Source organism: Melospiza georgiana, chromosome 4 (genome assembly GCF_028018845.1).
Source record: "Melospiza georgiana isolate bMelGeo1 chromosome 4, bMelGeo1.pri, whole genome shotgun sequence".
NCBI lineage: Eukaryota > Metazoa > Chordata > Aves > Passeriformes > Passerellidae > Melospiza > Melospiza georgiana.
Genome location: NC_080433.1, coordinates 40,618,253 through 40,641,854, shown reverse-complemented (window position 1 = coordinate 40,641,854; position 23,602 = coordinate 40,618,253). Strand labels below are relative to the sequence as shown.

Here is a 23,602-nt window from a genome sequence, read left to right as displayed (position 1 = left end):
TCATGTGTTATGATGGTGGAAATTTGCTGCTGCTCTGCCACAACAGGATTATTTTGTACATGCTGGCTCTGTCTCTAATGGTGAGACATTACACACACGCTAATGTTGCCAATACATCAGTTATCAAAGAACAATCTGCTTAAATTATGCAAACTCTACCCCTACGTTCCAATACATGCATTTTAGAGGACTTCTTTAAACGCTTCTTTATGTGCACAATTTCTATCACGTGTAAAATAAGCCTGATAATTAAATACAGCTTTTTGTCAGCTAATGCTTCTAGTTCAACTTTCTGATGATTGGAAATGATTTCAAAAGCTTTCAGGTTAAAAGTGGGAAATTATCTGAGTTTATTCTCCTGTGACAGAAGAGTTATCCATAAGGAATTTTATCAAGTTGCTAAAGTGTTTTGGTTTAACATTTTGCTTCTTTCCATTTATTTGTCATAGCTTTTCCATACTGACATGCACGAAACTGTGGTCTTGAGACACAGAGTTTCAGAGACTTGCATTTACCTCAAATAAGTTCATGTAGTTCTTTGATGCTGGGACAATGTAAGCAAGTTCTTCCCTTTGCTTAGTAGAGGTAGAAAAGTCATAATTTATGCCTAATTTTAAAACACTTTGGGGTAAGGAGTAGATCATTCCAGTGTATCCTGACAGTTTACAACGCTACATCACCTCCTGTACTCACAGTAAACGGCCTTGTGCAAAAGTTTATTTTGACTGATTTTTTGTTTTCAAGTTCTTTTAGCATCTCTATTCATCTAGGAAATATCATTCTTTCAGGTAGTCCAGATGAGGAAAAAACAGGCTGTGTTATAGTAAGTGTATTAGGATACCACAGAGAAATACCTTATCAATCTCTTTATTCATTGGTTAAAATGTAATGCCATACAGTTCTTAACAATTACTGACTGAAAAAAAATTATCTGCATAAAACAGAAGCAAAACTGAAGGAGACTAATTAAAAAAGCCATTTGCTTCAACTTTTGAAACGATTACATACAGAATAATATACATATTTACATTACAAGTATATTATATAAATATAATATATATGTAATCTTGTAACCACAATAAATATCAAGGTCTTTTTTAGGCACACAGCATAGAAAAAAATGCAGAATCTGCACAATCCTTAAGATTATTGGAGTGACTCACTCTAACATTGTTTTCACACTGAAAAAGCAAATATTTTACACAAAATATACAGCCACAGTTTACGCAGTCCCCAGTGAACAGGGAATCTTTGATCGCCTTCCTATAAGTCTACTCCTTGATTTTCTAATACTATTGCTCTATACAGCTATTACATAAGAAAATAGTTTGCAGGTTTGTTTTTTACTCAGCTAATAGCCTAAGTAATTATCAGTGCTAATAAAATAAGTACAGCATATCTACATAAGGTATATACAGGTGTTTACACAAACACAGGTTTGGTGAACTACTACTGAGCTCACCATTAATACTTGGGAGTCAACCTGAAATTCAGCAGAAAGAAATTGATTTTCAATGATATAACCTCAGAAATATTTTATCATTTGAGCGAGACCTGGGCTTCAGAAATAGAAAGCTTTAAATTTAGAAGTTAATTTAAAAATCAAATTCTTGGCTATCCTGGCAGATGTAGGCTGCCATTGCAATTGAATCTTTCCTTCAGTGCAAATAAAAACTCAGAATTTTCTCTACCAGTACGTACTATCATGACATTTTAAAGACTGTCACTGTGGAGCACGTGAGACCGCACCCTAGCAAGTGACGCTGACCACTTCTCACAGCAGGGCCGTGATCAGTGAGAGAAGAAACACAGCACTTTTTTTGTTCTGTGGTTACAAATCAGACTCTGGCATGTCAGGCATATCTGCCATCAGGTAGCCAATACCATAACGCCCGTTTGGAGCCGTGTCCAGAGTCGGCGAGCCAGTCTGTTTTCGATATATGTTTTTGCCGAAATTTGGAGATGGCACTTCACTTGGACTCTTCCCATGAATCAGACTTGTATTATCTCCCTCCAGATTAACAGGTTCCTTTATTATCCGACCTCTTTTGTAGGATACAGATGCCAAACTACCAGAACTGTCATCAATAAGGTTGCAACGGCGTACCATGAAGACTATTGGGACTGGCAGTATGGCCAACACCATCAAAGATATACAGACAATCATTCCCCATGTTGGATAGCTGTGGAACTCTTCTGTTGCCTGAGAAACACATCAGAAAAATGATTAATACATCTTCACCAGAAAAATAACAAAAACCTGAAGTCCTCATTGAGGTCTGCAGTTTTCAAGCAGAAAACTCCACGGCACTCACAGTGTGGGCACCACTACGGATCTCAGATTTGAAGAGCCATGGAGATGCAAGATTGCTATCTTTCAGCCAGTGAGCAGGACTAAAACACTGTTGAACAGTTTTTGAGAGCACTTCAGCAGCACACAAATGAAGATTTTCACTTTAGACTTTCTGCTACATTTCTCTGTAGCTTCCTGATCCTTTACTGGATGTCCAGAACAGACAAGTGTGCAGTGGTTATCTGTAACTATGCCTGGAAAATTAGCCCCTGTTCCATAGGCTAATAGTTGGTCTAGACAGGAACCATCTCAGTTATTGCACTTTGCATAAACATCAGGTAAACTGTAATGCTGGGGCACTACTATACCCCCACCTCTACTGCATCCAGGCATCAACAGCCAAAAGGCTCTGCTTGCCTGACTTTGTATGTGGAAAGGAATGGCATGTTTGGTATTCTAAGGTATCTCTCTTTCTAAAGACACAAATGTGACAAGAGCATTTTTCTGAGAATCATGTAGCTGTCTGGGTAGAGGCAGGCATACTACCAATAGTAAAGCCAACCTCCTGTGTTTATCCTTTACCTGTCTTTGCTGTGACTTTCCCCCCGGCTAATTTGGGAAAGTTTCGTTAGATGAATGTCTCTGACATTTTCTCTCTGCCTGCTTTGCATAAAAAGCCTGTAGAAACAGCTGAGGGCTCATGGGCCTACAACTAGCTGAAGTCTTCAGAGTTCCCTTGACTAAAATCTCTTTTTGAAGTCGAAGCTCAGAACTGTCTTGACGCTCACCGAGACAAGTTCTTATCAGAGCCAGGTTTTAATACAGCTGCTACACTGTGATATGTGTTCCCAAAGGGAAAAAATTATGATACATAAAAAAACCTGATATGATATCTGAAATTATTTATGCAGTTATCATCTGTTTTCTGCAGTAAAATAAGACTTAATGAATGTGAACAACCTCTCCCATGATTATGAATATCTTTATCATAAGTTAGGAAATAAGTCACCCAGAGCATACAGGTTTGTGTAAATCAGTTATATTTTAAAGCAGAACTACTTAAAACTAAAAAACTGTTGGTTTTACATCAAAGTTACTTGAGATAACAGCAATCATGTCATTATTTATGCTGATTTTGAATTTCTAATTGTAATTTTTTTGTCTGCTCATGTGTTTCTCAAATGCTTCAGATATGATCACAATGATGATGCTGATGGTATCATACATAAATACAAACCCTACATATACACATACATACTATATACATACCGTATCCTCAATCCAAGCATTGTAACCAGGAGGACTCAATCCCATTTGGACAATGCTAGCTACCAGCAAACATAACAATACAAAGGGTGAAACATACTTCCACATGTAGTAATAATACTGGCTTGGAGAAAACCCCAGCATATCCTTCAGGTCTTCCATAAATCTGTGAATGGATTAAAAAGTTATTGTTAGTGTAGACACTGAGATTTTGATCACTATAATCAATACACAGCATTCAACCTGAGGGAATCAACACACTGGAAAAAATGTACATATAGAAATAGGTGTAGTTTAAATTACTTGATGGGCTGAATAAATAAAGCTTATACTAGTAGTTCAGACCAGACGAACAAAAGGAATCCCTGCACACTACAGTGATTTAGTAAGCTGCTTGCTGGAATGTGCTGAAGATATTTAAACTCACATTTCTTTTAGAAGATTATTTTTTACATTTTCTTCTATTGTCTACTGGGTTGTTTACCAGCACATCTTACAGATGTGTAACATTAATTTTGAACCCACACATGTGCTGCAGTCTAAAAGAAACCAACTTTATGCACAAGCTATGGTTTGCATCATATAAGCTGCTGAAATAAAACTCTTCCAAGTTATAAAACTGCTACCTTTCTCCTCAAAATTTTAAGTTAAGACATGAACAAAACTCCTATTTTCGTACTCATGATGGAGTACATGGTTCCAGAGCCAACAGAAACAGAGAATGATTTTAGCAATAATTCTTTTGGAGTGTGCACAAGCAATGACTGGTTTAACTCCCTTGTGGTCCCACTCCCTTTTGAAATGTGCATCTCAAAAAAGCTCTTATAGAAGGATGCTTTCCAATTTATTTTTTTTTTTTTACACATTTTAAGCTTCTGTCATGTAAGCTCTCAGAAAAAAAATTTAACTGCACAGCTTGAGGCATTCTATTGTTTGCTTACACTGAAATAAAACACATCATTAAAAGGAAGCTGAACTTAAAAATGGATTGTACCCTCTATAGGTAGCCTTCTCTTTCTGAGATCTCCAGTTCTTCTACCAGTTAAACATGAATCTGTTATCCTTACTTTAAGGTAGTCTTCTATTGTCTCCATCCTACTCATCCTCTTCTAAAAGTCTCCTTTAGCTGAAGCTCCTTATAGCACTGATTACAGTGTGGGAGATTTTCCTTCTTGGCTACAGAAATTCACACGTTGTCTCTTTTCTACAGCACCCTTTGGATGCTATGCTTTGGTTTACTACTGTCTGATCAAAGACTTAATGTCTAATAATTAGACATTCATACAGAACTTTATCTACAGGGAACCCTTGGTACTATCACAGCCAATGGCAGCCTGAGGCTGTTGATGCTGACATTTTTTGCAAACTGAATTGCTAGGTTTCTGCAGAAACATACATCAGAAGAAACTAGGAATACTGCAGAGGGAATATTCGGGGGGTCATTATAAATTAGAAACTTGGCTGTTAACTTTTCTCTGTGTCCTGTCAGAATCCCTTCTGAAAACATGAACTGCCTGCGCTGTGAGTCATAAGCAAAGGATTACCATATTTTAGCTATGCCTTAACATCAACCTCCTCACAGGTCAGCTGCTGGCTTTTGGCATATCTACTTCCATTCACAGTGGAGCTTGGACATTACAAACCTTATAACCAGGTCATCTGTTTTATCTTTTGGTTGCATGTGTAAAATAATCTATGTGGTGTTTTCATATCTAAATGATCAATTATAGGATTATACATGTGGTCCAAGTTGGAATTCTCCCTGAGCAAGCAAGCAGACCAAGTACTACTTGCATAGTCCAGAAACAATGTCTGAAAACCATAAAATTACATTTTCTTATAGTTTTGTTTTATTATGATAAATGATTGCTGGTTACTCAGATCAGACAAGTGAAAAGTCAAATGAAACCCCACTCATTCTATGTCACACTTTTTCTTCATGCAAAGGAATTACAAACATTTTAATTACTACAACATGTTAGTACAGCATGTTCTGTTTAACCTGTGCATGGCATAAGTTATTTTTGATACAAACCCTTCTATTCCTTAAGCATGGCATATACTGATCTCACTTACTGAACACATTCTGCTGATTTTAGACATAAAATGAATTTAACAAAAATCAAAAAAAATGGGATTTATGGTCATTCCTCTTCATCCATCCCTAACAGGTCACTTGACTTCATTGTCAGCTGTGCTGCTTCCAAGTAAGCTTTGACCCTGTTTTTGCTGTCATTTCCTCTCTCACAACTAATGCAAAGAAAAATTAATTGCTATAACACCCCAAACTCAATTGAAACTTTAAACTTAAATTGAAACTTTTTTCTTTTTCCTGCCATTAGAGCTTGCTTTGTTTCTTTCTCAGGCTGCCTGAATACTGCATTGAAATACTCATCCTCATCTGTTGCTTACACCACGGTTATTTATGAAATCTTCTTGATGTCTTTGTTAATACAAATTCCCTATACTTTTCTATCTAGCTGCCTTTCTAAGTTTCTAATTTTGTCTCTTTTGCTGCATTCTCTTGTTTCTGGACCTCTTGCAATTATTCTTTGGGTTTCAGTACACTGTTCTGATGTAGTGTATCTTGCTCCAAACCTGTTCTTAGTAATAGACTAGATTCTGGACCAGACTGTCATGCTTTCTAATTACTTGTATTCCTGTGTAAAATGCAGATGCTTCATACAATATAATTAAAATAGCAATAATTATTGTAAAGAATGGTGTTGATGTGGACAGGGAGATACATTTCCTTCACTTACTTGTCTATTCCATAAATTCGGATGACTGCAATATTCTCCAAAATGACCACGATAAGCAGGGGCAGAGTAGCTGAGTAGTCATCAAACATTGTCACAAAATAATTTCCAGAGCGCTGCACAAAGATCAGGCCAATAAAAAATGCTACCAAGCAGCAGATGACTGGAATAAAGGACAGAAATGTGAGCTATAACTACAACAAAGTTCCATAGACAAGGAGGAACTAACGCATTATTTCATAAAAGTCAAGTCAGTAACATTCTACTGTTTAGGGGCTCTCAATTTTAAGAATATTAATTATCCTACCTCTTTCCTATAAAACAGAGAATTATGAAATTAGAATTACTAGAATCCCCATATCACAGCAGTCCTGATTAAGAGATTAATCAACAGAGATTAATCAAGTGACTATTTCTCACTAAACGTAATGTAAATGCAGAGGTAAAATAAACCAGTAGGCAAAACATCACACATCATGTTAACTGGTCACCAGCTCAACTTTTGGAATTCAGAAGCAAAAAGAACTTAGAAGTGAAAATATGGAGAAAAAATAATATGAAGAAGTTTCTATGATTCTAAAAAATACAAAGGCTGAAGAGACTGCTCCTAGAAGATCATTAATGGCATAAAGTTCTATCAGATCTGTCTAAATGTATTTGTACATTAAACAACATTTCTGTCCCTTCTTTAGGAACAACCCAAAATATATTTCTGATGAATGGCTGATCCTGCATAATGGATCTCAATGTAATTTTCTCCAACTAAATTTGTCAGCAACAGGACTTAATGCTTGGGTAAGTCAAATTTCAATAAATCATGGGATCAGTTGTAGGCTGAGCATCAGTAAGACTGATTCTTACAGTTTTAAGTGCTCTTTTTTTTTTTCTCAGAGAACTTAGGCTAAGGATGCATCTAAGTAGTCCAAAATTAGGTGAAATTAATCTGGGTCAAAATATAAAATACCTTTACAGAATACACCCATTGTATGAATCCAAAACATTTGATTATTATTTATTATAGTACTTAATGTAAGACAATAAAACTGTTTCAAATACTATGGTAGAAGTCTTGAACCTTGTAGGAACTACTACTATAATGTCTTTATGGACTTTCCACCAATCAGCATGAGGCATTGTTAAATGCAAAATAAATTAAAGCATTTGAGTTGGTTTCTCTGAACTCCAAGAGTTGCAAAGGTACTAACAATCCTGTAAAAGTTGAAAGGTTCTGTCTTGTAAGCACAAAATCTATTGCAGCTATAATCCTTCTAAAATACCACTAGTACTGCATGAAAAATAATCCAGATATTTCAATTTTTTTCTGTTAATTAACAGGACAGCACACCAAGTTGTAATCTTTTGAGTTCAACTGAGTTTAACTAAAATCATGCATGCACATCACTTTAAAAAGTTACAAGAGAAAGACAGTTCCTGAATGTTTCTTTATCTTAATTATTTTTTTTGTCTAAGAGAGTAACAAGGAATTACTGTAAAATGCTCCATTACTCCAGTGTAATGACTACAAATCATGGTACTTGCACACATACTTAGGAAGAACGGCTAATTCTAATTGTTGTACTGGTTATTCAGCAAGAAGTTAAGACCCAATTAAAAAAAAACCAAACAGACCAAAAAGGGCTCAATAACTTAGGACTTCTGAAAAATCAATGGATTTATCTTTTTTTAAGAATTTGATTTTTTTTACCTATCAAAAATTACTTGTTATCTCAGTAAAGTAAGGAAAGCAACTGGGGAAAAAAGCAGGTGCTCTGCTACATCAGGGGTTAACTCTCATAAAATGTACTATTATTTCTCTCATAAAGTTTATTATTTTCTTCATAGAGTTAGCCAATGTTAAAGCGCCATTTTTTAAAATTTATTTTCTATCCCACCTTTTATAGGCATTGATAGGAAAGCTGAATTTGTGCATAACACATCAAATCTCTTGCTGAAGGTTTTCAGAAACCTAACTTTCACACCTTTGGTGGTGCTTTATACAAAAAAGAGAAATCCCTACAAGTCAAGGCTATGTGAACATGCTACACCTCAAATAACTTAGGGCATTTAAGTAATTAAAAAAGCCCCAAACAAGTAACTTAGGGCATTTAAATAATAAAAAAAAAACCAAACAAAACAACCAGACGTCTTGTTTAAGACTTTAAAAAACATTTAACAGGGAAAAATATGTTTCTCTAGAGAGTTACTGTACTGATTTTAACATAATAAAAATTTAATTATAAATTAAGATTTCATCTGGCCTACTCAGGAATAATCTGTAGTAATTTGCAATGTATTTTCACTCTCCCCTTTTCATTTGTTTCTCCAATGTGTGACACGGGATGGAATGGAAAGCATTCTGAAAGAGCCCAAAAGGACCGACCATTGTAACTTGTAACAGAAATTGAATTAAAATTTAAGTTTTAGGGTGTTTATGCTACTATAACATTCAGGAAAAAGGTTTTATTTGCAGATATTAACGTGCCTGTGCATGGAAGTACAGTCTGGAACACAGTGATTTACTGCTCTGTAAACCTTCATGTCCAAAAAAAAAAAAACAAAAAAACAAAAAACATAGTGCAAAAAAAATTTCATTTACTGCTCTATGGAGAAAAGAATGTTTGTGTAACTCACCAGTAAGAATTTCTTTCCTGACCTTGAAGGTATCAACAATGGGTGTGATAATGCCTTCAATGGTTCCAAACATACTTCCAAGTCCCAAATTTACTAACATGAGAAAGAACATGACTGACCAGAAGGGAGAAGCAGGGAAGTGGGTCATTGCTTCTGTAAATGCAATAAAAGCTAAACCAGTTCCTTGAACTGCCTGTCAGTGAGGAAAAAAAAATTATATCATTATTCATGAATTTTTTTTGGTTTTTTGGTAGTGTGACAGCCTGACAAGTCTGACTTTGTGTTCATATGGTGTCATTGATTACCTCTTGAAGGCAGAGAGGGAAATTGCTATCTAATACATAATTCTTCCAATTAATACTATTTACTGAAACATGAGAATTTGTAAGTTGATTAGAATGAACACATTTCTTTCATAGAAAGCTATGAGGTTTGAAGGTGTCTCATGGATCATCTGGCCCAGACTTCTTGGCAAAAGCAGTCTAAACAAGATGGTCCAGCACCCTGTCCAGCTGAATCTTAAAAATGTCCCATGACGTGGAAAGCACCACGTCCACTGAGAGATTAGTCCGAGGGCTGAATGCCTCATTATGAAGAATTTTCCTCTCTTGTCCAATCAGAACTTCTTTCTCTCCTTCAATGATAATTCTGCATGACAGCTACTATACAGGACAGTTACAAAATACACGCTGTATTCTCCAGTAAACATATAAAGGATTTAATTTCTATACTTTTTTTTCAAATTTAAACAGCAGCCATAGTATAGAAACCTTAGAAGTCTAAGTCACCAATTTCATATTTTATCTTCAGATGCTGGTGCAACTATATAGAAGTCAGTGTTTCAATCTGCAATTGCCTGTCTAAAGCTAGAAAACTATAATTTCTGTTACAGATTTGGCTTACTGAAAGATTTAAAAACAGGATGATTCTCATTAAAGAACTACCTAGGCAGATAATTTTTTGTTTTAGTGAAGTAGTATTTATATCTAATAATCGTATCTTAACACTAAGATACAATTATTAGATATAAATAAATTATATAAATATTATTATATAAATAAATATTATTATATAAATATAAATTGCACTCTGAGACATTGAATAGGTAACACCTCTGTTTAGTCTTTGGAAAAACTCTTATGCTCAGTTCTTCTGAAAAACAGAGCTTAAAAAACCTATCACCTCTTGAGAAGAATGATATAATGATCAAAATATAAATCAGTGAAGACTGTATTACGACATCAGACCCAAAAGTCCTCAAGTGAGCTGGAATCAATCATGCTTCCATCCAGGTCTTTTTAGGTGCACGGCTCACAGGTACTGACACTCCATGTAGGTACATGTCACAGCTTACTTCATGGTTGCAAATATTCATCATATTCCTAATCTCTGTATTCAAGACTGAATCTCACCTTGTCAAGTTCATCTTCAATTTGACAAGATTTCAGACCAAGAGAATCAAACTGTTCTTCTTTGACTTTCTGTATAATGTCATAAACTAAATTGTAATCTTCTGCTGTAATGCTTGAGAAATTGATATGATGTGGGATCATATCTTGGCTGAGATTGCCCATTTTCAGAAGTTTTAAAATCTTCTCTGAATTTCTGTAAAACACAATAGAACAGAGAGAACAAACTCAGTGGTCTGTGTTAATTCATAAATGAAATAAACCGTAAAAATAATTTTAAAAAAGAAATGGATATTCATACTGGGTAACACATTTTTCATTTATGATATTGGCTTTGAAGCCCAGAACTGCAAACACCACCAAAGTTGCCAGCACAGAAGTGAAAAAATTGATGAAGGACACCAGTACAGCATCAAAATGGCAGTTGTTGTCTCTCTTGTTGTAGCTTGAAAAGGCAATGACTCCACCAAATCCAAGCCCTAAGGCAAAGAACACCTGAGTAGCAGCTTCTCTCCAGACCTTGGGCTCCAGCATTATTTCAAGCTGTTTGAAATTAGATATAATATATGTCAGCTATAAAATGCATTTCTATTATATGAAAAAAACAACAGAATAAACACTACATCATAAAAATGCTGATACTCCACTACAACCATATTTTCATTATGATAAAATGAAAGCTGAATGCAACCCCTGAAGCTGGCAAACTTATGGGCCAGAATTTCTACTTATTTTATATTATCTAAACATCGAGGAGAAACATGCTATACATATGTTTCAAACAATGAGACACTACTGGAGCTATCTAACTGAAATATCAGCAAGTTATACTGAGAAATAAGAGAGGGTTTTTTTTTTACAATACTTTTTTATTTACAGTATAGGTACTGACTTCTGTTAGACTTAAGATGTATTTTAGATTGATCAACCCTTTTAAGAAATGCAATGAGTAAGATTAAAGTTGCCTTGCTGTCACTTTTCAAATGTACAAAAACAAGGTGAACATGAGATACACATGCTTATATGGAATTCTATTACATGCAAATAAGTAAAGCAAAATGAAATACATGAAATGAACACTTGCCACCACAAGCTGTATAGTGCCTGAGTCAAACCTCTGAAGTCAGATGCCTTGAACTTAACCCTTTGTTAAATAGGTCATGTATTACAGGAGCAACTAAGTCTTTTATAAAAAAATTTAACAGTATTGCTCACTCAGATCAACTGCATTGCTCAAAACACCTCCACGTTTTTACAAAGTTATGAGTCATCATCTATCTCAAATTCTTCTAGATACTGGTTCACAAAAAAGCATTAAAGAAGAACATGTCAAATTTAAACATCAGATTTGCTCAAGCTGAATCAGGGCCTCTATTAATTCAAATGACTTTTATTTTCTTTAAGCCCTAGGTTTATTCATAGAAATAAAAGCATCAGCATAGATGCCAGAATTATCAGACTGACTGTCTTACTCTGAGGAAAAAGAAATCTGCTATTGTTACAACATTTTGGATAAAATGTCGGTTTCCCATGGAGATATATTTATTATAGATAAGCAGCAGAAATATCCTTTATTCACTTATATATAGCTGAAATACAATAAAATTGGTAAAAGGTGTTTATGAGAATAAACATATTCCTGACTTACAATTTAGATTATAATTGCAATGCACAAGTGGCTACTGCACGTAATTCTAACTCAGGGACTGTCATGCCAGAGCTTTCCCACCAGAGGGAGAGCAAGGAACACTTAACTGTAACAAATCTCCAATTGCTTGAAATACCAAAACCCTACTCACTTCCTATAATATATCCTTTGGTACCATCAGAAGTAGTATGTTTTTGGATGGATGTAGCCCAAACTTTCAAAATTAACTCTAGACTGATTTGCTATTAGGTATTGTATGTGAAATTTTGGAGTCTCTGTACTTCAGCTTCATATAATCCTACAATTTAACTGCAGTAGTTAAGTGGGCTTTTCACATACCTTTCTTTAGGTTTTCCATGAATTTTCTTAAATTTAGAATTTCTGCTTTGTTTAACAGCCATGCCAAACAGAGAAATCCTCCCCTTCTGCATTAGTCTTGTACTCTCACACCTGCACCAACGTGTGCCAATCCTCTTCCACTGATGGGAATTTGCTGCAATCATCTGTGCTCAAAATGTGGCCATTTGTTCAGCTAATTGGGCCAAAAAGATGCTTCTCCCTCTGACATCTATCTACCTGGATAAATTTCATGCTAGATTGGTTTAGCATTCCTTTGTAGAGCCTGGATGCCCAAATAAAGTGTTAGCACAGTGGAGTGAATGAAACAACAGGTGTGGGGGTCTGAATTTCTTCAGGTAGTCTCCTATGAACCTACAGTCCAAATTAGTGCTCAAGTACAAAAAATTATAATGGAAATATTTTGTAAGGTTTATATTCACATATAATACATATCACATACAGGCCTCCTATCTTCAAATTTAAACCACAGCTTAAATTTTGATACAAAACTGGAAACTGTCAGAAGAAATTAAGAACCATTTTTCTTTTGATATCATTTAAATGAACAGTTGAAACATTTGTATAATTAGGTATAATGTAATCATAAAGTAAACACCAGCTGCAACTATTTTTAAGTATAACTGAGTAAAATAGTGAATACTGAAGAGGTGTTGGTATTCAAGGGCAGTTTTTATATTTATTTTCCCTCACTATCTAGTGGTAGTTCTCCAGCCAAAGGAAGTATTAACACTGTGGTTGAGAAACCAAATTATATCTTATAGAGGTCTGTGTTTCACCTTCACTTTAGACTTTCTCTCGTTAGCAGGCATTACATTTCTCTCTTCCTCAGGTTTCTCAAATTTGCCTGAGCAGCCTGCAAGTTTCTGCACAAGCATGACTCTCTAAAGTGGTGACAGTGAGTGAAGTGGAACATGACTGCATCAATGTGAGAGACCACAAAGGTCATTTTCATAGGATGACAGTTCTCCAGACTCAAAACACCTGGAATCAAAACAACTGACAGCACCCTGTCATCTGGCATTAGCCACTATGTGCATTGATTTTGATTCTGTTATTATTTAGTTTTCATTTTTGAAATAATAGTCCTGTTTTTCTCAGTATTGTGAAGTGGACTCATTGGAAAGTCCATTTCACAATATAATATGAAGCCCAGACTTATTCATTCCTGAGTATGGCTCTGACTATTCAAACATGCTGTTCCTATAGTATAGATGTAGTTGCAAATCATTTGAGATAGGTGTGGGTAGTATTTAGATCTTCAAGCCAAGTGATTGATAACACTCCTTATCACCTCCAAAGTTAGAAAACCTAAAGCTGTATAAGGAATGTTCCTGGCAAAAATACTGGCAGTAAAATAATATGCTTAGAACTGCTGCTATCTTGGCAAGTCATAAGAAAATTGATAAGGAAAGCTGAGTGGCAAGTACTTATACTAATCACTATTAAATGCAGGTCACCTGTACTTTGGGCTACTATGTAAACAGCTTTAAGTTTTTTCTAAAAAGGAGGGAAAAAACCCACTCTTTTCCAAAAGGGACAAGTTAATTATTCATGCCGTGACAAAAGTGCAAAGTAAGGCACTGACAACCCAGAATCAGACATTTCAATATCAGAAAATGGCAAACTTCTCCTTTCAGTATTTAAAGCTCTCTAAACTTCCTGAATCCTCTAAATTGCACTCTCAGTTGTTTAGCTTTGTAGAGATGTATAGCTCTGGGAGCCCTCACCTAAGAAAGGTAACTCTACAGACCCTGGGAACACCTAGAGCCTTTGGACTTTAGGGCTTGGCATTGTGCCACTGAGATCAAAAAAATTTTGCAATTTAAGCAAACAGAAATACAGCCAAATGCTCTATGAGAACAATAAGCTTAAATGAGAGCATTCATAAATGGTCATATTGCCACTGAAACTTCAATACCCTGCAAACAGAAATTAAGCACATACCTTAGGGGTGAACATGTGACGAATTCCATCCACTGACCCATTAAGGAGCAGTCCTCTGATCAGAAAGCATAAAAGTACCACATACGGAAAAAGGGAACTAAAGTACATGATCTGAAACACAAGAAGGCAAGAAAAAAAATGTAACATGACATTTAACACGGAGTTTCTTTTCAATATGTTCATTCACTGCACAGTATCCTTTGAATATTTGTCTGAATTGATGATCATATGGTCTAAGAACACTTCCCCTTCCCCTCGTCTTTGCAGAAGAAGGCAAAATCACATAATTGTAAAAGAAATTAAATTCTGTACTGTACAAAGGCAATACAACTGCCTGATTATTTACCACTAACCGATAAAGAACCTCTGGACTTCCAGGGAAATTCAGTATTAATTCAATGAGATGAAAACAAAGACAGAAGTAAACTGCTGGAGAAGTGCTTCTCTTTACAAAAGCACTTTGACTGGGTATGGCAAAGGTATGCAGCATGAATAGAAACTAATTTTGTCTTCAGAAGGAAAGGGCACAAGAATCAATAGAAAGCACATAACCAATGAATTCAATCACATGCTTACTATCAAAACAACAAAAAATAGTAATCAAATCTGATATTTCATTACCCATGACTGAAAAGAAAATTTATTCCGTAAAGCTTAGTAAAATGATTCTCTAGTTAAACTTGCTACTTATTTCTTTAACTGAAATGCCCCAAGGAGGTCACAGAAATTGCCATGTCAGTGCCAAACTTTTTAATAGCAAAGAATTTTGCTATTGGGACAAATTGTTTTTCCTCTGAAAATCCCACTGAGATCAACAGATTTAGTAAATCTTTCACCAGCAAATCCAGCTGGCTGCATGCAAAGGAAAGAAGACAAGTTAACAGTACTCAGATGCAAAGGGATGGTAAATCATTAGTCAAAAGAAACAATCCAGAATCCAGGAAAGCTGCTGTGTTCATGCCAGAAGCATGCATATGTGAATGCACTGCAGTCATACGGTGAGTACACATGGAAACTCATTTCCTTTGACACTCAAAACACTTATGAGACTTATGCTGCACAATAAAGCTCAGGTACAGTTACAAGCAACATCTATGCTGATGAGAAGCAAAATAATTCTTCTTCAGATCTCAAGTCCCACTAAATAATTACCATTTCCAATAAAACTGATAGAATTTTAATTTAATGCTTAACTACTAATATTCTTCTACTTGAGATTATACAAATGCAGGAGTGAGTCAAAGCACTTAACCTGCTCCTACATATTTTGTGAGAGTAAACAGACAGTGTGGTGAACAGAAATGTCCTGAAATGCCTCAAAATTAAGCAATGACATGCAGGTAAACAGTATACTCACTTTGCCTGAAGACTGAATGCCTTTGATCATGGCTAAGCATACCATGACCCAAGCAGCCAGCAAGCAGATAGTCATCTTCCAATTCAAACCCCCACTCTCTGACAGAGAGCTGGAAATATTCAGTGCTTCCCTGTACCAGTAATAAGTGGTTGCAGAACTTTTCTCACACTCAGGCTCCACAACTGTCAAAGAGATGTTAGCAAGTAAAGAAAGGGTTCAGGAGAGATATTTCATAACAGTGTTCTATCACTTCTCAATATTTCTAATTGTGCCATCATCATTTATTAAAAAATTAAACTCAAAAAACAGTCTTAAGACTTTGTCTAAAAGAAAAAGTGACTGCTATCAGTGAAAGCTTCTGGGTATATCTTTTAAAATATCCTTTTGGGACAATGTATTTCTCTGCATTATGGTTGAACCTACTCCAAGGCAGAATTTATTTCTCACTTCAGAACTAAACAGTAGGCAGGCTTAGATGAATATATTCCATTTATCACAAATAAAATTACATTATCTGCATATGATACCAATAATTACATACTATGAAAACTACCTCTCTGCAATGAACACGAATTTGAAGACATATGGAAAATGAATAGTTGTGTCTCCTTTGATATGACACTCAAATAACCTGGGACTTAACTACCACTATAAAGAATAAAATAATAGCATAATGATATCAAAGTGATGAGAAAAGGAAAAAAGGAAATAAGTGGTTCCTACACAGATATATTTAATGAAAGTTGCTATGTATATTCCAGAAGTGATTCTTTGGATCATACTGTAATTCTGTTATAGTCATGTTACCAAACAGTTTTAAGAAACTGTGTGTATCAAGAATCGTAACACATAAACAGAAAGATTTCTTCAGAGAAAATATTACCTAATAATCTTTATAAATTATTTATACCTAACAATGAACCATACATGTAAGCATGTCCTGAAAAATAGGGGGAAAATACACTCTTTTTAACCTAACCTAACACAGATGACAGATCTTCACTGAAATAACCTATTAAAAATGGTAAGATGTTATCAAATATATTAGTTTTCTTTTTTTAAACTTAGTTCAGATGGCTTCTGCTCAACTTAGGCTGACACGCTGTGTCTTAATATTTAAGAAGGATAAGAGTACATAAACAATCACTGCTGCTCAATTAATGGACAGTAGCCTGTGGAATACATTCAGTTTGACTGTGTGTCAACATTTACAAGTACTATTTCTGAATAATAACTGAAGCAAGCAACTCTGGAAAAGACAGTACAAAAAGGCAGAACTTTTCAAACATCCTTGGTTGTTCCTTATTCAAGTGGTATATAAACCCACAAGAAGTAATTAAAGAAAATTTAGAATCTGCAAAAAAAAGGAAAAGAAGAAATAATTTGTATTTCAATAGCAATAATAATACAAAATATCTACTGTTATAAGGTAACCAAACCCAAATGACAAGGAACTTTTCATGCTGTTATAGAATATGTCTGTAAGAGATTATCTCATTATAGCAAAACTCAAAGGACTTATTATCTCATTTCTATTTACAAAGAAATTTAATTTACATAGAAAACAGTGCTCTTATAGGACACTTAAAAACACACAAATAGAACACTTTTGCACACAAATATCTTCTTAAATTGTACTTTTTCTCCTTTTTGTTTGAAAACCTCAAATTTTATATACTTTAATGATTTTAATAACCTTATATTAACACAGACTTACAGGTATGAGATGCATTTTTAACTAAAGGACATTGGTCCCATGGTAACGGATGCTGAAAAGACTGTGAAAAGTAAAACAGGCTCCATCCAATAATGACATTGTAGTACAGGGCCACAAAGAAGCATACCTAGTAGGAAGGAAAAAAAACAACCAAAAAGTTACATTTATGAAGCAAATAAAATAATGCCTGCTGAACTTCTGCATATTTCTATACATCAGTCAATGAACCTGATTAACTAAATTTAGTTTTATTCAACTAAATCAGAAGAAGAGAAGGACTTGTCCCCTTAAAGTACCTGACATTTTCTAAATTTTCACTTTTCTCCATATTTATGTTACACCTATACTGTTACAGGGATTTTTCCTCCAGAAGGGTACTCTGTTCCACTGTTCCTAATTTCAAAAGAATCACAGAATACAAGTTGACTGACTTAACAGACACATATATGGCAACAGTTTAAATGGATTGATTCAAGTTCTAAGATCTTCAAAAACACTGAAAACGACCTTGATGCCCAGCTATAAATCAATGGGCTGTCCCTGCAGCAAAACAGCAAGTCTAAATCACAACATCTGAAAGCAAACAACACAGTGCTGAAAAACTTACCACACAGCTTGCAAATCCAATCCCTCCAAGTTTGGGACTGATATAATTCCACACACCAATACTCCCTCGACGGATCCTCTGCCCGACAGCAAGCTCCAAGAAAAAGAGTGGAATCCCTATTATCAGTAGCAAGATTAAGTATGGCACAAGATAGGCACCTATGAGGGGAACAAAGAATAAATCAGAGTAAATGGAAGAAGAGTCAGAACTTGACAGAACAAATGTGAAAATTCCTAATAGCTTCAAATTTTGATTAGTGTCCTTCACTGCAAAACTTTTTTGATCACATGCAAGAATAATTTTAGCTGAACCTTGGTCACAAGTCTTGTAAGATACCAAAAACCCAGACACCTAATCTATAAAGCACTGTAACATGTTTGAGGCAAGCCTTTCTGCAAGTGAGATATTACTAAAATGAGTTATTTGTTTGAAATATTGGACATTCAATCAAACTTTTTAGAGATACAGAATCATTGGGAGCTAAATCAGCATTTCTTAGAAAACCTCAGAGCTTGACTTGTACCAGAGCAGCAAGACTGAATATAAAGGAAATATAGAAAACACTGTGTACACAACGTTTTGAGTGAGATTCAAACATAAGAAGTTTCAGAAGATATCTCTTCTCCATTTCTCAGATGCTCAAAAAGGGGATTTCATACTGTACATAATAATGATGCTACCCAGCCAAGCAAGGAAACTGTATCAGCCTGTTGCCACAAGGCTCCAGACAGAAAACAGAAACATGAGGTAGAAGCGAAATGGAGTACTGTAGATCTCTGTCTTGCAGTACTCACCAACTCTCTTCTTCAAGTCATATTTGAAAATGTAACTGTAACTTCACCTTTACATAAACATATATATAAAAAGCAATTCCTCTTTTTAAAGGTCTTATTCCCAGGAACTGATCATACACAATTCTAACTTAAGGATGCATCTCCATTTAGTTCAGGAAGCCTGAATACAAGCAAATATATTCATACACTGAGCACACTGACAAGTTCCAAGCCTATCTTCCTCCTTGGTGTTTTGGCGTATTTAGTACCAGAGCTAACAAAACATGCAGGCATCAGCATAAGCAACATGGCACCTGACTTTGTGTGGCTCTAACACTGCAATATAGACCACTGTGCTGGACAACTAACTCAAAGGCCTTAGAACTTCTGCTTCAAACTGTTTTAAGGCTAAAGGAAAACCTTTGAGAGATGCAGACTGCAGCATGTTGAAGCAAGCCACAAAGCAAAGATCTAAAGACCTCAGAAGCTTAGATTCAGAGCTCCTAACTTGTATAATCAATGTCTTCATCCTGTGATGAAAGAGAAGCTGAGCAAAGTTCAGAAACCATTTTGGCACTTATCCTCAACTCCAGCTAAGCCCTACTTCAAGTTCCCTCATCCAGGGTCAACTTTCTAGTGCTTTTTTAGGAATCTATCAAAATGCACTGGCATTTTCATACCCTTAGTGGGCAATTTATCTCATGCAATACAGTTTATGTTAGAAAAGCTAAACCTTCCTAGGATATGCAGGAGGTCTCAGATGTTTGGGTAGCATTCATTCCCATTTAGGTCCACTTGCTATCTTGCTCCTCACAAAGTACACACTAATTGGACACCCCCTTCCATTACAAAGATCCTATAAAGATATTAATTATGGATTAACTGCAGTCTTGAGTTCAAGACTAGAGGGGAAAAAGGGAGAAATAAAATCTGAGAAAAATGGGAGCCCTGACATAAGATGTTGACCACCTGGAATGAGTCCACAGGCACCAAGCTGGTCACAGGATAGCAAAACAGACCTGGGAAAGTTGGGGTTATTCAGTTCTGGAAAAGAGAAGGTTCTGGAGAGACCTTACAGAACCTTATAGCAGTACTAAAGGGGACCTACAAGAGAGCTATAGACCTTTAATAAGGTCTTGTGTGATGTAGTGATGTAGTGACAGGATAAGGAGGAAGGTGCTTTAGATGAAGGAGGGTAGATTTAGATTAGATATTAGGAAGAAATTCTTTACCATAAGGTTGATTAGGCACTGGAACAGGTTACCCAGGGAGGTTTTGAACTCCCCATGCCCAGAACTGTTCAAGGCCAATTGGATGGGGTGTTGAGTAACCTGCTCTAGTGGAAGGTTCCTTGCCTATGGCAGGGCAGTTTGAACCAGAAGATCTTTAAGGTCCCTTCCAAACCAAACCATTCTACGACTCTATGAAAAACCACTGTTGCACCAGACAAAGAATATTGGTCACAGAATATACCTCACAGTCTACAGGCTATGTTATAAATGAACTCCATGATAACATGCTATGCAATGATATTGTCTGACAGTGTCTACTGAAGCAGTTTTTACTGAGGTAGCAGCTACATTCCTACTCAGTATTTTAGTGTCTCTCACAGTTCATCTTCTATGTGCACATCATGGAAAGAATGCAAAAGACTTACTTGCTATTAATAAAAGAGACAGAAAAAAATAAATGTGAGGAAAGCTGAGGAACAGAGAAACAACCACATTCAAAAATGAGGGGGACTACCTGTCTTAAAAACGTATAACACAGAAACAATTAAATACCCCTGATTGACTCTCAAAATTTCTGCAACACAGAATTTACATTGCAAGTGAGAAGCTTTGGCACTACTGTCCTTAAAAAATCTGCTCATACAATTCATTGAAGGCAACAGTACACAGGTGTTATATCATATAATGCTATTGTAAATTATACCTTAGATATTAATTAGACAGATGTGCCACAGTTGAGCAGAGATAAACCTATACAGCTCAAAAAAATTGGGGCCTAGTGACTTACCCTGTATCCCACTGGATGACTGTACTAGAGCAGGAACTGAACCCAGCTCTTCAGTGTCCCAGTCCACAACCTTAATCACAAGGCTGCAAAGTTAAGCACACGTTTAAAGACTGGGCTGATGTGGGTGTTTTATGGTGCAGTATCAAATGTAAATTGCAAGATTTATCAGTTAGACTCTACTAAATGAGTTCAATAAATGTGGTGCTAAATCCACATTACACTAGACATGACAGCTCTGTAATTCAGTGGGTAGCCAGACAGCAGAGTTCACCTCTATACTGCTAGGTTTGTGCAAAGCACCTGAAGTGCTGGTTCTTCTGATTATTCAAACCTCCTGAGCTTCCTTCTGATCTTGTTCTTGTCGCCAAAATGGGCACAATGGAAAATTGTGCATGAGTGAGTTTTGGTACAATAGAGCTTGGATATAGCTGGATTATACAGTTGTATCACAGCTGCAAAGGGGTCTATGCCCCATAGTCAACAGGAAACCACAGCTCCTCTGGGCAAATATTTTGCTGAAGTCTTCCCTTGAAGCTAGACCTACTTTAAAGAACTCTAAGACATCCTAATTTCATCCTAAAAAAGAATCACTATGGAAACATCCCAGCACGACTCTTGCCTGTGCATGAAAACATGGAACCTTGCAGTTATTATACTGGAAAAGGACTATTCTAATTTGAATTTGAATAATAAACTGGCCTTGAACAACATCCTACAATCAGTTGACTGCTACACCTATCATCTAAGCTGCCTTCAGAATATTACAATTCTGTGTAGTTCAGGATCCTCAGGTCTCCATTCTACGCTTACAAAATTATTTAACTGTGAAGTCACTTTTGTTTTTGCCTGTTGTGATCTTAAACATTGGCTTCCATATTAAAAAAATCATCTCAATAAGAAAAAGAAACCCTCATCCTTCTTTACTAGAATGAATGACAAAGGTATAAGAGATTTCAGGAAGATTTCATGATTGTTAAAACTGTGCACTACTTTGATTTCCTTTTTCTTTTAATTTTATTTAATCAAGCATCAGAAAGGGATATCTGGTAAACTGTCTTTCTTTAGATTACCATAAGGACTGCATTTGGCAATATTATTGACAAAAGCGGAATAATGACCTTGGTTTTGATTTAAGCTCTTAAAAATGCTCCAAAAAATCATAAAATTACATGATTCATTAGTGATTAAAGAGTTAGAAAATACTTTCAAAAGCAGTAACCCAAGGCAACATAACCATTACCACCTTGATACTACAGACAAATTTTCTTCTCCTAGCAATTCTTGCTGTAACCTGAAAAACTTATTAACTTTCCACATTTGTTTCAGCTACTGATGGACTAGATTTTAATTAAGTGTCTGGTGTCTGATTTAATTCTTATTCAATCAAGACAGTTTACTACTGTCTTGAAGAGTGATCCCAGCTCTTAATGCTTACTAGACGCTTTCTAACAGAATGTAAGCAAGAAGCTGACATTCAGATGAGGATAACCTGATTTTCAATATCAAATACTTAAATTTTTGAAGTTACGACAAGTGAGCAACAAAACACTATAAATTAACAGTATACTAAGCTTCCGTAAGTAAAATTATTTACCTCTACAACATGGAAACTGCTTCTGTCAGGAAAACTCTGATAAATGGTTTTATGTTTTATCTGTAGGTTTTTATCTGTATCCTGAGATATCATAGTCTTCCTGTCACTAGTTTCAGTTTCAGAATGTTCAGGTGTGCCTGTTCACAGAACTGTGCTTAAAGGGTGAGTATCACCTTAGCCAAATCGCCTCAATGAAGAATTACACTTGCAAAATAGAAACACAACATTTTCAGTACACCAAAGTACAACTAAATTTTGAGTCTGATAATACTGAACTCAAAAAGATTATACTGTAGTTATCAGTGAACTCAAGGCACTGAATATAAATTACTGATCCAAAGCTACATAATAAAGCCTCTGAATCCATACTCGAGTGTTGGAGTACAAGGGAATATTTGCTTTGCTCCCATTTCTTCTTCATTAGTTGTTTGCTTCCAAGAGGAAAAGTACAACTGCCATGCTTTTTCATTAGAGAACAGAACTTTAATGTCAATCTGTTGGTGTTTCAGTAAAAAATTCAGACTAATTAACTGTAAAAACTCACAATGTGACTCTACCCAAGTCAATCTTTCCAAAACATAATGACAGCATCATCTGCTACCATCTTTCCTATTTTGCTTACAACTTTTATCTATAATTGTTTAGTTCTTTTGACTTTTTACATCACAGAGATATTAAAAAAGACTTACCTTAAAAAAAAGAAAAGGAAAAAAGAATGGAAAAATTAAGTTAATGCTCACAAAAATGCAACACAAAATCTTTGGACATATAGTACCTTGGCGACTCCTCACTTTTCTTCAAAGTAACACTTAGTCATTTTAGCAGAATAATGTATTTTGCTTTTGTTACTTCTAATTATGTAACAGTATCATTATACATCTGCTAATCCTAAAGGGAAAAGACAACCAAACAGAAGAAACTTTAAATATTGTCTTTGTTTGAAAATAGTGAAGAAAGGTGTGTAATCTCCTCCAGATGACAGGAGCAGCAGGAAATTGTAAATCTAGTTTGTCACTATTTATGAGCATCTTGGCAAGACTGGGTAGACTTGAGCAGTTCATTTTCAAGGCTATGAAGCACAGGAAGCTGAGGCAGCTCTGAACCTATGCTATGCTAACAGAGGTTATGAAATTGTTATATAGTTACTGTGCTTATCTGAACAAACACACATATTCACCTTCATGGAGTAAAGGAGGAACAAACAAATCCTACAGTGCAGAAATGA

General features: G+C 35.5%; 1 protein-coding gene across 1 annotated transcript in view; it reads right to left on the bottom strand.

The window, feature by feature from the left end:
* Nucleotides 1–829: 829 nt before the first annotated feature.
* The window catches only part of SLC6A15 (solute carrier family 6 member 15), a 36,670-nt gene continuing 13,897 nt past the window's right edge, over nucleotides 830–23,602 (bottom strand). Inside the window, exons 3-12 of the mRNA XM_058023077.1 lie at nucleotides 17,992–18,149; nucleotides 17,385–17,511; nucleotides 15,668–15,849; nucleotides 14,311–14,421; nucleotides 10,660–10,901; nucleotides 10,362–10,554; nucleotides 8,950–9,142; nucleotides 6,322–6,481; nucleotides 3,563–3,725; nucleotides 830–2,203 (exon numbers count right to left, since the gene is read on the bottom strand). Coding sequence (XP_057879060.1) covers nucleotides 1,832–2,203; nucleotides 3,563–3,725; nucleotides 6,322–6,481; nucleotides 8,950–9,142; nucleotides 10,362–10,554; nucleotides 10,660–10,901; nucleotides 14,311–14,421; nucleotides 15,668–15,849; nucleotides 17,385–17,511; nucleotides 17,992–18,149 — 1,901 coding nt within the window. The 3' untranslated portion in view covers nucleotides 830–1,831. The remainder of the gene's footprint in view (nucleotides 2,204–3,562; nucleotides 3,726–6,321; nucleotides 6,482–8,949; nucleotides 9,143–10,361; nucleotides 10,555–10,659; nucleotides 10,902–14,310; nucleotides 14,422–15,667; nucleotides 15,850–17,384; nucleotides 17,512–17,991; nucleotides 18,150–23,602) is intronic.